Below are 16748 nucleotides of genomic sequence, written 5' to 3' on the forward strand. Positions count from 1 at the left end.
ACAGATTTCCTTCCCCTCCTCCTATGCATTTTTCACTGATTTTTAATGATTGTCCCCCCCTCCTGGTGTGGGGGAGCAAGCAGAACAGGAAGGTGAAGTGGGGGCAGGGCAGAGGGGAAGGGAGGCTGCTAGCATCCGCGCAGGGGAGAGGAGGCAGGGGCTGCCGCTTCATGACAGGCAGGGAGGCGGGGTCCTCAGCTCCCCTTGGCCGTCCCTCCTTCCTGCCCTGGACTCTGCCCCAGCCAGGTGGCTGCTGCAGTCCCTTCTTTCCTCCTGACCCCCCATCACATGGCCCTGTCTCTCCTGCCCAGCCGCCTGCCCTGAGAACCGGTGAGCGGGACCATGCTTTCCTCAGGGCCCCTTTGTCTCTGGCCGTCCCAGCAGGGGGGCAGACGGGCAAAGGCACAGGCTGAGCAGGCCCCGTCCTGCAGCACACAGGGCTAAACGCAGCATGGAATACGTGGGACGGAAACCTGTCCGCCCCAGTGTGTCTGCTCGTATCCCACCTGCTGGGTCAGCAGACAGCACACACACTCTCCCAGCACAGGTAGGGAGGCCTACTCTAGCGATGGCCCATGGGATCTCATGCCTGGCCCAGCAGGAGCACCCCCATGACCACACACCTGAACTGTTACCCCATGACATCTGCCCCAGGTCCTCAATTGATGTCAGTGTCAAATCCCAGACCATGGGCCCCTCCATAGGCTTTCTGACTCAATGTGTCTAGCGGGGGAGGGGAGTGAGAATTTGCATCTCCAGAAATCCTCAGGTGAATGTGAGAGTGGTGGTCCAGGGAACCACTGACTTGTACTACTTCATTAAAGTAATGCAGCCAATGCTTAGAGAAAAGGAAGCTCACTTCCCCTCCAGCTGACCTGCAGCATCCAGTGGGTCAAGCTAAGCCCCCGATTCTGCCCTCAGATGGCTCTGTCTACACTTGGAGTGCCCCAGACCCGTTGGTCCTGAGTGCCCATGTGGGAGTGCAGGTGTCTTTTCAGATGGCTCTGGCTGTGGGGAGCTCACGAGCCCGCATTGTCCTGAGGCCTCTCCACATGGTGCCACAGGGCTTTATCAGGGCTTAGGGCTGCTCTGAGCAGGGTCCACAACCTCTAACGCACACCACTGATGAGTGCCCAAGGTGTAGGGTAGGAGGGACTTGCAGAAGGCACACTCAGGTCTAATGACACCGGTGGTCCTTCAGTTCTCAGACAAATCAAGGCCCAAAGCAGAGAGGGAAGAATGCAGGGGAATGGCTGCCTTGGGGCCTGGGGAAGAGACAAGCGCTCCAGCCCGGCTCCCGGGCCTGGTCAGCATGTTCTGATGCTCAGAGATGCAAGGGGACACAGTCTTGCTGCTGCTGCCCTGTACATTTATGGTATCTCTGGGGAACAGCACTGTCTCCTGTAGACACAACCATGGCCTGGCCTGCGTGCGGCTTTGCCTTGAGAGAAAGCTGCACTCGTGTGTCCTACAAGGGCAGTAACTGGGCTGAGGGTGGGCTGTGACCCCAGAATCTGCTGAAAGGAACACACACAGCCAGCGCAAGCGCAGCCTCCTCCCTGCTGCCAGGCGAGGTAACCAAGCAGGCAGGCTGCACCGTGCTGTGGGGATGCACGTTAGGTGGGAAAATGGATTGTTCCGAAACCCACGGCAACATACGTGGGATTTTCTCTAAGCATAAATAACAACAATATGAAAGCATTCAATCTTAACGGAATAACAGAAGAATTTCCTTTCCTCAAGACGGGAGTCGGTTAAGAAGCAGACCTTCAGAAGCACTGTGCGAATCACTCACAGGCTGCGGCTGGTGGGAACTGGGCAGCCCAAGCCGAGAGCGTCACAGGGCGCTGTGTGCCTGGAGAACAAAGGTTCTGCCAAAGGTACACGTGCGAGTCCGTGACATGGAGGTAACCTCCAACCTCGAGCATTCACTTCTGTGAACTTGTCCATGGATATTCTCTGGAGAGCCAGTTGAAACGTAAATGTTAAATACTTTATCTCTGAAAGGCAAAAGCGCTTTTCCTGATAGAACTCAAACAAAACTCCATTCTGACTTTGGTTCTAGAAAACCTTCCTATAAAAATTGTTCCCAAGCAAATACAGATACACATAAGCAGGCAACAGGGCACCAAGGAGCAGATGCGACGCTGACAGGCAAATGGCTCCTTACTTCGCCAAAACACGATCATCAGAAGGGTCCTGAACAAAGAACACTCGGTTCATTTACAGGACAAACAACTAAAGAAATTTTGTTGCTATTTCTAAGCTGCAAAATCCACCTCAATTTCCCTGAGACTATCCGACACTCACGCCCGTGCCTTCCCAGGGATGGGAGATTTCTGTTATTTCTCAGTGTAAGTGTGAGGCTCCCGCAGTGCGTGCTCTCCGCGAGTTCACACTCTGGCTTGCTGCTTGCATCTTACAGGGCTTCGTGCTGCTGGAAGCCGGGGGCTTACCTGCTCACTGCAGAGGTCAGCATCCTCCAGCAAAGGCAGGGATGAACTGTGCCATGAAGGTGAGCAGAATGCCCACGCGTGGGAACTACAGCCCACATCTTACCCAATGCCTCTGACTGACAAACACCATAAAATTGCACGCTTGTCTTTCCACAAACAAGAACATTCCATCGGACAGAAGGTCAAGACTGGGAACCACATTACCACAACAGAGGACCGAGCGTGCACGTCGGCACCTCAGTGTCCAGACCACCGCAGACACAGCAGCTTCCAGTCTGCATCTGGGGAGGGGTACTTGCCTATCCACGGCGGTTCCTCTTGCACTTTTCCTCGATACCCTGCACAGGCGCTAACTCTGCCCCGCACACCCGGGGCTCCGCTCCCAGGCTCCGTCTGTTTCCCTGCAGCCAGTCCCGGCCAGCTGCCTCCTCTGCTGACCAGCTCACCCACGGCCCTCCGAATCCCCTTACCTCAGAACAAAGCAGCTCGGGGAGGTCGGGCAGGATCGGGCTGATGTGGGTATCGGACAGATGGCCACGACGCCTGTTTAGAGAAGATGAAATGCTAAGGGAGAGAAATTAGAGTGACGTTTTGTTCTCAACCAAAGGAGGCCACCCATCCCATTGGCCTGGGGTTGGAAGCCGCGTGACATGGGACCAAGCACATGTGACCTACTTTTCGCCCAGCTCCCCTCATGCCCTTGCAGGGTGCACCCAGCGCTCCAGCACTGTCATTTCAATGTCTCCTTCCCCCAAAGGGCGCCCGCGGAAGCAAGCGTGCCTGAAGGACACACCACAGCTACAAGCCCTGCGAGGGGATGGGGCGGGCGGGGCGAAGCCTCGCTGCCCCGCATGAATCCGAATGCAGCTTCCAGGACCGGAGCCGGCTGTGCTGTTACCGACGTCAGCACGAGGCAGGTCCTGCCCACGGACAGCGGGTTGGCCATGGGCTTGGCTGGCGACGCATTTGCAGGTCTTCACGGAACTGAGGGTGAGGCCACCCTTGCTTAGACAAGCTTAGCTGAAACAACACAGACCAGAAATTCTCTCCTCTCTCAATTGCTTCTTCACTGTAACCGGGTCTAGGTCTAAGGCCCCCACGCATGCCCAGAAATAGAGAAGCACGCAGCATCCTGGGGAGCTGTCCTGCGGTGGGGCAGGATCTGGGTGGCAGACAAAGGACCTGGCCAGGACCCCGTGAGGAGGGGAGGTCGCACACTGGCCCACCACGCAGTGAAAGTCACCCTGCAGCCCTCACACAGAGTCCAATGAGATAACAATGGAGACACCCACACATGGTGATGGCCGCACATGGAGGCAGAGAAGGGCTGTGGCTGTGAAGGGAGGTGTGTTCCATGCGGGCGCCACGGGCTGGTTCTGGTAAGGGCTCACAGAATGCACTGCTGGCTCCTGACAGCAGCCCAGGCACACAGAGAGAACATAACATGGTCCTGCAGCTCTCACAAATCAGTCACATGCAATCCGCTTGTTACAGAAAAAATTAAAACAGCTCAAGTACTGTTCACTATAGGAAAACAGGACATGTAGTAGATGTGCCAAAGTAGCTTACAGCCAGTCACCACCCAGAAGGCCTTCCTTCAGCGATGTGTGTATTCTGAAGTCTACAATCCAGACTTCTGTGTAACAGCTGTGTGATTATACCAAATCACCCATGCTGGTCCTGCTTTATTCCTACCTGGCATTATTTACCAAATATTTTTTCTTTTAAAATATTTTTATTTATTTATTTGAAAGTCAGAGTTACAGAGAGAGAGAGAGAAGAGACAGAGATCTTCCATCTGCTGGTTCACTTCCCCAAATGGCCTCAATGGCCAGGGCTGGGCCAGACTGAAGCCAGGAGCCAGGAGCTTCTTCTTGGTCTTCTACATGGGTGCAGGAGCCCAAGGACTTGGACCATCCTCCACTGCTTTCCCAGGTGCATTAGCAGGGAGCTGGATTGGAAGTGTAGCAGCCAGGACTTGAACTGGGGCCCACATGGGATGCCAGCATGCAGGTGGCTTCACCCACTGTGCACAGTGCTGGCCCCTAAACATTTTCCTGTCTCTGCACCCAGTCTACATGGCAGTGACCAGGCTCCCCCAGCAATGCCAGTCGACACACAGGAGTCCGAGTGCAGCCACCTGCAGCTGAGAGAGTAGCTACTGTGGTCTGAACCCTGCGCTGAAACCCAGGACCCGGCGTGAGGGTGTCAGGAGACGTGGCCTTCAGGACTGAGAAGTCCTGAGAGCTCTGCCGCGGGAGTAGACCAGAGCCACAGAAAAGGCTCAGGGAACCAGCAAGACCTTTGCTGCCCTCTGTTCCCTCCTCCAGTGAGGAACAGGTCCCTCCCCTCTGGACGACGTAGTGTCACGGCACCCCTTGGAGGCAGAGACCAGGCCCTCACGACACCCCGCTGCTGCGCCCTGATCGTACTGCGAGCAGTGAGTTCATGCAGTTTATAACTCACCAGCCTCAGGTACTGCGCTGTAGCAGCAGGAACGGACTAAGGCGCTATCTGTGGGTGGGCCTCTTTTTGTCCCTCTCTTATTTCCTCACAAATACATACCATTTCTGCAAGACTCATAGATGTCTGTGCAGAGACAAGTCAGCCCAGCCAGCAGCTGTCCATTCCGATCCACCCCGGGACTCTGCCATGGGTCAGTCTGGATGCCCTGAGTTCAACGGTCAGAGGCCAGAAAGGGAGAGGAGGGGCCTGTCTACTGACTCCTCACATGGTGTCTTCCTGTTACGGGTGCAGAGCAGCAGCATGGAGCTACCCACGCTTCTCACTGTCACCAAGTCCAGGGCCATTGAGGGCCATGCTCCTTCACACCAGGCCCCCAGAGGAAAACTGGACGCTGATCTTTGGGTCTGGGGGGCGTGGAAGGCAAGCAAGTGGAAATAGCGAGGATGAGTAACTGAGCCCCCGTCACCAGGGAGAGTCGGACGTAGGAGAAACGTGGACCTCCGACCTGTGTACCTGCGGTGGGGAGAGGGAAGGACCCAGTGATGCAGGAGCAGAGGTGGAGAATCCTTGAGGTGGCAACAAAGAGAGAAAGCAAATGCGACTGACCCCAGGGTCGCAGGCGAGCTGTGGAGGAGGAACCCAAGGGTGGGGGCCCACAAAGACGGCCACGCTGGAGTGGTCTATCAGTAAGAGACTGGGTGGGGGGGCGTCCAGGAGCCGGGGACACAGCAGGACATGGGTGAGAGACTCGGGGGGTGTCCAGGAGCTGGGAACACAGCAGGACATGGGTGAGAGACTGGGTGGGGGGCGTCCAGGAGCCGGGGACACAGCAGGACATGGGTGAGAGACTGGGTGGGGGGCGTCCAGGAGCCGGGGACACAGCAGGACATGGGTGAGAGACTTGGGGGGGGGTGTCCAGGAGCTGGGGACACAAGCAGGACATGGGTGAGAGACTGGGTGGGGGGGCGTCCAGGAGCCGGGGACACAGCAGGACATGGGTGAGAGACTGGGGGGGTGTCCAGGAGCCGGGGACACAGCAGGACATGGGTAAGAGACTGGGGGGGCATCCAGCAGCCAGGGACACAAGCAGGAAGTAGGGGAAAGACTGAGGGAGGGGCGTCCAGGAGCCGGGAAGGCAAGCACAACATGACTGTCCACTACTGCTACCTATTTTCCTTTCCCACTTCTGCTTCTTGGACGACGGTGGCCAGGTCCCGTCAGCGGAGGGAGCGGCAGTTGCATGGGGGTCTGAGCTCTTTGCATGGAAAGGCTGTCCCTTCTGCAACGCGTGTGCGGCTGTGGCCCTGCAGATCTCTTTCTGGGGGCCTCTGTGTCCCTTCTACATGCCCCATCTTGTCAGGTTCTGAGGTTCAGGCTGTTGGGGGTTATGCTTTTTAAGCACTTCCCTCCTCATTGTCAAGCACTCCAGGCTCAGCTGTGCTTTTCCTGCCCTGACCCTGAAATCAGCCACTTTATCAGGCCCTGGTCCCTTTGACGTCTGAGCCACTTCGATAGAACAGGGATAAAAGGCCATGTGAACAGCAACCACAAAATCCATGTTTAATAAATACAAATAGCAAGAACTGAGAATGAAAACATTGCAGAGAACTGTATAACCTTAACTGATATTACTCAATTCAGTCCTTGCAATATGTAAATTTTAATGTAACGAGCTTATGAATCTAATCAGAAATTGATTTTAAACCTCCAGTATAGGCAGTGTACGTGAGTGCAGCTGTTTGGTCGCTCTTCTCTGAGCCAGCAGGGCACACGGGGCACTGACAGACTGCTGGTTCTCTGGAGTAGCAGGCAGGAGAACAGCTGCGGTCCCCTGGCCAGCACAGGTGCGCTCCCCATTCTGGTCTCGTCTTCCAGCAGCTCGAGGGGACAGCAGTAGACCAGGAGAGAAGACTGGATCTGGTGGCGAGTCCTTGCTGGCTATGTGCCTACAGTGCCCCCTGCTCCTGGTTTGGTAGGGCTAGACTTGGCCATCCTGAGGTCAAATGTCCTTGGAGGCACCTTCAGGGGCTCAGCCTGGCTGTGGTGGCCCTCATACTGCCAGGCACTCTGGGAGCCCACACTCTTCCCAAATGCCCACAAGTTATAGGGGAAGGCTACATTTTGCTGTGGGTCAGTGGGTGGCTTCTCAAAGGAGGTGCCCAGGCCACTGGTCACTGCCTGTGGCCTACAGTCTGGGTTCCTGTGCTGAAGGAGCTGCTGCTGTTCTTGTGCGCTGTCACACTGCTCCTTAGTACCCACTCATTACACAGGGGACAGCAACACACTCAGCAGTGCAGGGGGATGTCCTCAGAGACCAGGCATTGCAGTCTGGCCACCACTAGGAGGTTTCTCCAGTAGGGTGAGAAAGGACACCCAGAGCTGGGACGGGGAGGTGGGGAGAGCGTGGCAGGTGGTCATCTTGGAGTGGTGCAGGGATCCCATCAGATGCAGCACACTCCCCATGAGCCCTGCCTGCTTTGCCCCCATGACTCACGGGCCAGAGATCTGCTGATGCAGCTGGGCCCAGACAAGGGCACTGCACACAGCAGCACGTGTTCCTTGGCTTCTGGTGGCCAATGGCACACACAGGAAATGAACAGCTTTATGATCAGAGATGGTAGGGTGGCTGGAGCTGGGTTTGGATTTCAGGCAGGGCCCTGCAGGAAAGCCTCCCTGAGGAAGGGACTCGGGGCAAAGGCTGGATGAAGGTGGGACACGTCCCTGCAGTTCCTGGGGAGCAGCCCACTAGGTCTTGGGATGGGGACTCTGAGACAGAAGAGTCAAACTGGAGAACTCACACTTCCTAGCTCCAGAGCTCACTGCAAGAACACAGCGTGACACTGGCACAAAGACAGCTTATGGCCTGTCGGGCAGAAGCCTTGACACAACCCTGGGACACGTGGTCACATGACTCCCGACAAGGGGTCAGGACCATTCAGTCAGCCTTTTCAGCAGATGTGCTGGACAAACTGAGAATCCACAGGCAAGGAAGGAAGCTGGGCCTTCACTTAGCATCACATTTAGAACTGACTCCGACTGGACCAAAGACCTGAACACAAGCCCTAGAACCATAAAACTGCTAGAAGAAAACGGAATGAAACTTCACAGCTGTGGTTTGTGCAATCAGTTCTGGGAGATGATACTAGCAGCATGAGCGACATTAGGTCATGTAAAATTATCAAGTGCCTGTCCATCATGTAAAATTATAAATGCCTGTACATCATGTAAAATTATAAATGCCAGAAGACACAATCAGCAGGAGGAATGAGAGAAAATATCCGCAAATAATACACTGCATAAAGGGTTTGTACAGGCCATATCAGGAACCCCTACATAGCAACAACAACAAGACACAACTCAATTCAAAGACGGGTAAATGTCTGGGGTAGCCACTTCTCCAAAGATAGAGAAACGTCCATCAGCACATGAAAGCTGTCATCTTCAGGTAAATGTAAATCAAAGCCTCACTGAGGCACTGCCTCACAGCAATTAGGATGGCAATGATCACAAAAACACCCAACTGTTGATAAGGGGGTGGAAAATTGGAATCCTTATGCACTGTTGGTAGGAATGCAAAATGATACAGTGATTCGTCAAAAAATTAAAATAGACCTTATGATCATCAATTCTACTTTTGGGTATATACCCCCAAAATTGAGAGCAAGGCCTCAAAGAGCTGCTTATACACCAATGTTAACAGCATGAGTCACAATAGCTAAGACAGATGAAAAGACAAACGAACAAAGTGTGTGCATACATGCACAGAAGAGTATTCCACAGGGAAATGACAGACCCGCTACCACAGGGACAGACCTTGAAGGCAGCTAAGGGAATAAGTGACCACAAAAGACAACCGGTGTATGAATTCACCTCTATAAGGTACCTAGCGTAGTCAAATTCATAGACAGATAGTGGTAGAATGGTGATGCCAGAGACCTGGAGGAGGATGAATGGGGAGTTTGATGAGGGCAGAGTTTTTGTTTGTTAGGATGAAAAATATGTTGGGAATGTATGGTGGTGATGATTAGATAGCAATGTGAATGTACTTAATGCTACTGAATTGTGCACTTAAAAATGGCTAAGATGGTAAATTATGCTGTGTATGTATACTTTACCACACCATAATAAATGGAAGTGAAGAATGCACAAGTTCTTCGAGACCATTTTGTGTGAGAGCACAGATAGAACCTGTGGCTGTTTGCACACACGCAGGACAGGCCGTGAAACTGTCCTGTTAAGTTCACACTCTAGTTCTCACATGGAGCTGTAAACAAGGGTCCAGACTGGATGCTTTCTGTTTGTCTTCTCATTTTTACTTTTAAAAGAGTTTCTTCTTCCTAACGCATGCGTGGTGGATGGAGACGCTTGGGTGACACAGCCAGCCCACAACATCACAGCTTCCTGCAAGGCCTCTGGCACTAAGTTGAGTTCTTTTCATTCTCTCACCAATTCAGGGTACTACCACCTGCCACTGCCACCCAACAGAAAGCCAGAATTAAGTGTACAGCTTTTATCATTACATGTTCTTGCAAAATACACATGTATTTTGTTTTCTATGCATGTGTTGTGACTAATATAAGTAGAATAGTTTAGCATCTTGGAGTTTTAAGTTAGCACTGTGCCTCCTTGTGTGCATGATGTCCATGGCCTACTCCCACCACATGTGATGTTCTCACTCTGCCAGGAATGGACGCAGCTCACCTGATACTGTCCCATGTAGGACACAGCAAGGAGTCCTGTGTATATCTGCCAGATGGCCCTGTGGGGATTTGTAACTATAGAGATGCAGGACAGAGCGGACACCCACTGACCCCTTCATTCCGTCTCTGGAAAGGGCCTCTTCTACATCCCTCGGGCAGGAGCCAGCGGGTTTCCAACTCTGCACCCTCCCATCAACACTTGGCACAAATCCAGCTTTCGGATTTCTGCAGTTTAATCAGTATAAAGTGGTCTAACTTCATTTCGTTTTGCATTCCTGACTAGGAATGAGTTTGAAATCTCTCTGTCAGCCTTTTCTATTTCCCCTTTGTAAACTGTTTTGCAAATCCTTTGCCCATTTTCCTATAAACGTTAGTGTATTAGTCTCTCATTGCTGATGTTATAAATATCACAAATTCAGTGACTTAAAACACTGTGATTCCAGAGGTCGGAGGTCTGGAACAGGTCTTGCTGGGCTCCATTCCCTCTGAAGGCTGTGGAGTCTTTTTCCTCATCTGTTTCAGGATGTAGAAGCCCCCACATTCCCTGCCTCTTGGCCCTTCCCTCCACTTCCAAAGGCAGCGGTTTAACATCTCAAGTCCCTTCCTGGCTGACCGTCTGCCCGCCTCCTCCACATTCACAGAACGCTGGGATTACCGAGGGCCCACCTGATCATCCCACTGAGAAGTCAAGCAGGTGAGTGACTTAATGCCCTCCACAGCCATCACACACCGTGCTGGGCCAGGGACGTATTCTCAGGCTCCAACATTAAGGACATGGGCGTCTCTGGGGGCTGTCATCCTGCCCGCCACTGCATACTTTCTGGATTATTTAGAGGAATTCTATACATGATCTAGACACTGATGCTTAATGGATTTTGCAAATATCATCTCCTTTCTCTCATTTTTCATTCTCCTTTGAAATTTTTAATTTGGTACAATGCAAGTTATGATTTTTTGTCTTAGACATTTCATTTCAGAATTGCTTTTCTGACTTACCTAATAGTATTTTCTCACATATATTTGTCTATTAACTTAATTTTTTAAACTTTCATATTTAAGCCTTTGATCTGTCTATGGTTCACTCTTTGTTCAATTTTATGCAAGTAACTCAGTTTTTGTAACTGACTTTGTAGAACTTTTTGCCTTCCAGAAAGTCAGGCCTTTTTAGCCTTCCTCCTCTCCTTGGTGTTGACACCCTGAGTCTTCAAAACCGTTAGACTCTGGTGAATTTTAAAGATTTACTGAGTTCTTCAAAACTGACCTGGGTCCTGATTTGAAATCACATGGTTTTTATCAATTGAGTGAAGAGAAATGACAGATTTATAATTATGAACATATTCTTAATTAAGCATGAACTCATTCTCCCTTTTAATCATATTGTCTTTTGAGTACTGAGTCTTAGCATTGTATTCTTATGCACTCTGACATAGGCTAACTTCAGGGCATTTTACAGGTTTCTGTGCTGTTAATGTCTGGTCTCTTCAAAGAATACTTTGGTTACTGATAGCACAGGAGAGAGTTGCTCATTTGAGACATGATCTTATATCCCCAATACTTCATTAATATTTCATCTGTTCTAGTAAGTTTGGATTCTCTTAGCTTTCTAGAATAGATTATCACATTTCCTGTAAATAACAACAGTTTCATTTCCTGTTTTTAGATCTTTTCTCTCTTCTCTTTAATATTCCCTGTGCAATGGCAAAGACATCTAGTGCTAGACAAAACCAAAGCCATCACCCTGGTTTTGCTCTTAATCTTCTACACCAGGTATAATGCTTGAGGGATTTTCCTACGATCTTCAGCAACTTTGGGAGATTGTTTTTCTAGTTCTGCTTTAAGAGCTCTTGCCATTAACAGGTATTACGCTTCCCCATGCATTCTGTGTTGACTCAGTGGACTATGCTATTTTTCTCCAGTAATCGATAAAGTAGTCATTTGCACTGATACAAATTCTGTTGAACCAGCCTTGAAGTCTTAAGATAAACTATTAAATCACAATGCTTTAATTCAGAATAGTCTTAAATGTACCTCTAAGTTTAATGCATTAATGTTTTATATTGAATTTTCAAGTACAGTCTCTAACAAAATGGACCTGTTCTTTCTTCTGCATTATTAAACTTGTGTAACACTGCAGTCAGGATTACCTCTGTATCACATGCCATGTTGGCAGCCAAACTGTCTAAGCTAGAAATTGAGTGTTCCTTAAAGTTGAGTGCAATTCACCCAGAAAACTATGTGTGAGAACGTTTTCTGAATGGGAATTTTTGACTTTCATTTAAATTCCTTTAATATTTATCAGCCTACTCAAATTCTCAATATCTATTTCTATTTTGGACTCATATTTTCCTAGTAGGTTATCAGTTTCAAATAAGTTGTCAAATGTGTTAACATATAGTTATTCACAGTATTCTAGTTTTTCTTCTCTTGTATCTGCAGTTATCTCTTCTTAGTCTTTGTTCCCCTGTCACTAGCATCGTCTCTCCTTTTCACTGGTCAATCCTATGAAAGGCATGTTGAATCTTACCAGAACAAGACAAGCCTTGTGAATCTTCTTCTTTTTTCTGCATTCTCTATTTCTGACTTCTGCCCGTTCCTTTATTATTTCCTACCTTACTGGTTCCTTGGGTTTGCTCCATTGCTCCTTTTTCAACTTCTTGACTTGGCTTACCTTGGCATTTTTAATTTTTCAGGTTTCTTAACGTCCTTCTCAGCACTGATTCAGCTGGGTCACTTCATTTAGATATATACTGCTTCATGTTAATTTTTTTCTTTTTTAAAAAATGGTTTATTTATTTGAAAGGTAGCACATGAGAGAGAGAGAGACAGATAGACAGAGAGAGATCAATCTTTTATCTGCTGGTTCACTCCCCAAATGACTGCAACAGCCAGGGCTGGGCCAAGCTGAAGCCAGGAGCCAGGAACTCCATCCGGATCTCCCACATGGGTCTCAGGGGCTCAAGTACCTGGGCAGTGATCTTCTGCTTCATAATCACTCAACTCTAAGTCCTTAAGTTCTCTTAATTTTATTTGTAACACAAGAGATTTTTATAACATTATTTATATAAGCTATTCTTTTATCATTAATTTTCTGGTGGAAGCTAATATAATGTAGGATGGAAAACACACCTCACATGACACATTGTCAGACTCTCCTGAGACAGACACACACTCTGGTTTTGTAAAAATTCTCTGGATGCTTGAAGAGTTAACATTTAGGGTTCAAAATAAACCTAACACAAACTTACCCATTATATTAAGACACTGATATTCCAGCTTGTTTTTTGTTGGCCTAGTTTTCGCAGTGGGGAAAAATCCCCAAATATAGCTGTTCACTCACCCAACTTTTCTTGCAGGTAAGTTACAGAGCTAGCCCTTGGTGGCAGCAGTGCCAGCCATACTGAAGTCTGCAGGGTGTCAGAGCACACAGCACACCCCCACTCCTGCTGCTGCCCTGGCCAGCCTCTCACAGCCCACTCCTCCTAAACACGCTCCCAGCAGCTGGCTCTTCCTTCCTGAAGCCAGTGCTTCCCCTTGCTCCCCTCAGTTCTCCAAGGCAGTGCTTCAGCAGGAAGTGGGCCCTAGCCAGGCCCCAGCTACTGCAAACAGGAATTCCTGGTTTTCTCCAGACTGTACACGGGATAACCTTCAGGGCACATCTTGGAGGGAAGCAGGGTAAAAGGTAGTTTTGCTCCTCTTTACATGTATGTCACTCATGGTTGAGTCTGACTTTGTCACATACGCTCATGGTACAAAAGCAAACAAAAGACATCTTACTGGGACTCACCTTCCCCCATAAGCAGGATCCAAGGTTCAGAGCAGACCCATGGACGGCAAGTGTTCAGATTCAGTGTCACTCAGAGCGTCACAAGCAGACTCGGGACTCACAAAGGGCTGGCCTTCTTTCTTGGAGCCCACCTACCTAAAACACAAACACACAGGCTCTATGAGGTTACACACGGCCTTGTCCATGAGGACCAAGCCTCAGCTAAACTGCTTTTTACATCCAGCAGAGTAGTACTTCTTAGGTATTAAAATGGGGGCTGGCATCACGGCACAGCCGGCAGGGCTACTGCTTGGGGCACCAGTATCCCGTATTAGGGCATCGTTCAGTCCTGGTCACTCTGCTTCCCATCAGGAGCCCTGCCAAAGCAGTCGATGATAACCCAAGTACTTAGGTCCCTGGATGGAGTTCTGGGTTCCATGGGGGCCACTTGGGAGAGTGAACCAATGCATGGAAGATCTCTCTTTCTTCACTGCACTCTCTGTCTCCGTGAGTTTCAAACAAACAAATCTTTATTTAAAAAAAAAAAAAGGCATTTGAGTGTAAGGCACAGTGTGAGACATGAAGAAATGATGCCAGCAAGAGCTTGTCTGGGAACACTGTAGCTCCACACACGGGCAGCCTTCCCTTCCACAAAGGAGAAGTCCAAAAGGAGTTTTTCTGGTCAGATTGTATAGACTTTCCTCTTACCACCTTCAGCTGATGCAGCATTTACTGACTGCTACACTAACGTCCAGACACTGAGCAAGAGCCCACTGCGCTCCCAGACAACACGCTTGTCCCTCACCAGCTGCCCTGTGCACACTCTGCTTTTCCGGACGCACCTTTCTTCTCAGTTTAACTTTCTACTTTTTGACCTCAGGTTTGGTACAAGTGCTAGAAATGTGGTCTCCAGTCAAAAGAACCCATTTTCCACAACACCTCCTCTCTGCCGTGTCTTGACGCTGCTCCAGGGGTACAAATTCATGACCTCCACACACGCTAACGTGGCAACTTAGCAGGCTTATTCCCGAAAGCATCCAAGTCTGGAATTGTGAGACCACGGCACCAGAAACAGTTAGAAACTTGTGTCAAATGTCTGAGCTCTTCCAAGTCAACTGCTAGACCACAAACAATAACACTAGCTGGAGTTGTTTCAAGCTCACATGCCTGATCCAATAGTACAAAGATGGAATGAAACAAAAGGAAATAAATGAGAAACACTGGGAGGACAATGCTGAGTAAAAACATCCTGCTTTGGTTCAGAGGCACCTTGGGAAGGCAGCCGTTCACAAGCAGTGCAGGGCTTGAGGGTGTGGATATTTCAGAAACCACTGGCATGCATACTCCAAAAAAGCGCATTTTATGGCATGTAAATTATATCTCAATTTTTTAAAGGCAATAAATGTTCAAAAGATAAAAAACCAGAAAAGAAAGCAATGGAGGAGCACTCGCATTAAGCATTACAGAATTAACACCATCCTCCAAAAACTGCATTAAAACGGTCTTAACAAAACAGTAAGGCATAAACCCACAAGCTGACTAGGACGCCAGGAGAAGAGAGAGCAGTGAGAAGAGTGGCCACTTGGTGCTGGACAGGGCATAGATGGGTGGGTGGTCAGTGGCATGGAAGGCTGAAGATGATGCCTAAAAGCAGAAGACTCATGAGGACGCCCAGAGACGACCTCTTGGTCCCAGGGGTTCCAGAGGCAAGCTGGAGAGGTAAGTGGCGAAAACAAGAGCAGTTGCTGGAATTCTTCATAAGGAAGCACCCCGGCCCTGGCAGTGCTACAGGCCTCTCGGGTTGAGTACTTTTTGATCCCAGGAAAGACGGGAGGCTTTCTCTCTGGGGGGGGGGGGGGGGGCGCTATTTAGGAGATGGATTCTATGGTCACAACTGGGACTCAAGTAGAGAAATGCTATTATTAAAGTAGGGGATTACATGTAAGAGAACAAACGAAATCATGGCACCGCTGTCCCCTTCTCCCAAGAGCTTCTCAAGATTTTAGCAGCCAGGATAACTCTCAAATCAGAACTGAGAATTCATCTGTCAACAGTGTATGTGGCCAAGACAAGGAACCTGTAGCTTCTGTCACTAACTAATCCCAGAGTTAAGCAGCCAGACCCCTGCTGACAGCCTGCAGGGCAGCCTACAGGGGAAAGGCCTCATCAAGTAACCCTCCAGTATGAAGGGCAGGGCTCCCACAAAAAAACAGAAAATAGACATTCAGTAAGAGAGTGCAGGGGCAGTAGAACATTACAACACCTCTAAGATGAATAGGACCTGTATACTCATAAAGCAAGAGCAGGGAGTCAGGAACCGAAGTGAAAAATAAAGAGCTCTCGGAGTTTAAACATAGATAGCAGAAATTACAGAAACAAAGGTGAACTGAAAGCATAGAGATGAGCTGAGATAATCTCCCAGAAAAAAAAAAAAAAAAACAAAAGGAGAAGGAAGTAGAAATAAGAGAGGTAAGGACAGAAAGTCAGAGAATTCATCAGAGGTGCAACATCTGAATAACACAGGCTCTTTAAGTAGAGTACAGAGAAATCAGAGAAGAATGAACGACTGGAAATATAATACACGATGTGCCCACATTGAAAGGACCCAGTCAATACTCAGTAGGAACAGACGAAAAGCAGTTCCATCTCAAGATCATAAAACCTTTCAGATACTACACTCTGATCACCAGTCCTAAACCAAGTATCCTCAAAGGCATTAGACTTACATTACAGCAACACCAGAAGTGAGAAACAGCTGACTTTTCAGGGTAGATTTCTGGGTTTTCATAGAATAACACAGATATCTAAATGTAATCTCTCCACATCGTCTAAAACATCACTGATGGACAAAGACGAGAAACAAAGCTAGTTTACTGTATACTGTGGCACGACTCCATGACAGTGAATGTGACACTTTGAATGAACTGAACTGCAATGATGGATTTGACCAGGAAAATGACCCTACAGGATGGACAGAATGAGGGAGAGTGTAGAGGAGGAGAGGAGGCTGAGGGGTCCCTGAGGCTGCAGAGCACAGGCAACATCAGTCCCAAGGGAAGACTCCAGATTCCACCCCAAAGACAACGAGAACAGACTTCCTGGGGCGAAGCCAAAGCACCCAGCTGTGCACCAGGACAGAGATGATGAGCTGGGGGTGACGCACCTTAGAGGAGATGGAGGGCCTGGACGAGGAAGGCAGATCTCAGAATTGAGGTAGGAATAAAGAGCATACAAAAAGAGAGGAAATGAAGATAAAAGATAATAAAAAATAAAGTAAAAGATTACCAAGGAATTCGAAGACACACTGACTCACCCCATTTCCCAGGGTACCATGTAGGTTTTTAAAATCTGTAGAAAATAATG

The 16748-nt window shown here is 49.2% G+C and overlaps 1 protein-coding gene across 20 annotated transcripts in view; it reads right to left on the reverse strand.

The window, feature by feature from the left end:
* The window catches only part of PCBP3 (poly(rC) binding protein 3), a 286502-nt gene that overhangs the window by 61306 nt on the left and 208448 nt on the right, over window positions 1-16748 (reverse strand). For 18 of the 20 annotated variants that reach the window (XM_070071744.2, XM_089330446.1, XM_070071737.2 and 15 more), the window contains one exon: window positions 13407-13541. In XM_070071744.2, coding sequence (XP_069927845.1) covers window positions 13407-13416 — 10 coding nt within the window. In that variant the 5' untranslated portion in view covers window positions 13417-13541. Of the gene's footprint in view, window positions 1-2926; window positions 3021-13406; window positions 13542-16748 lie in introns of all 20 variants that reach the window. The other 2 variants (XM_089330453.1, XM_089330454.1) reach the window with 2 other exon arrangements.

Source organism: Oryctolagus cuniculus, chromosome 4 (assembly GCF_051225735.1).
Source record: "Oryctolagus cuniculus isolate XC-2025 breed Fujian yellow rabbit chromosome 4, ASM5122573v1, whole genome shotgun sequence".
NCBI lineage: Eukaryota > Metazoa > Chordata > Mammalia > Lagomorpha > Leporidae > Oryctolagus > Oryctolagus cuniculus.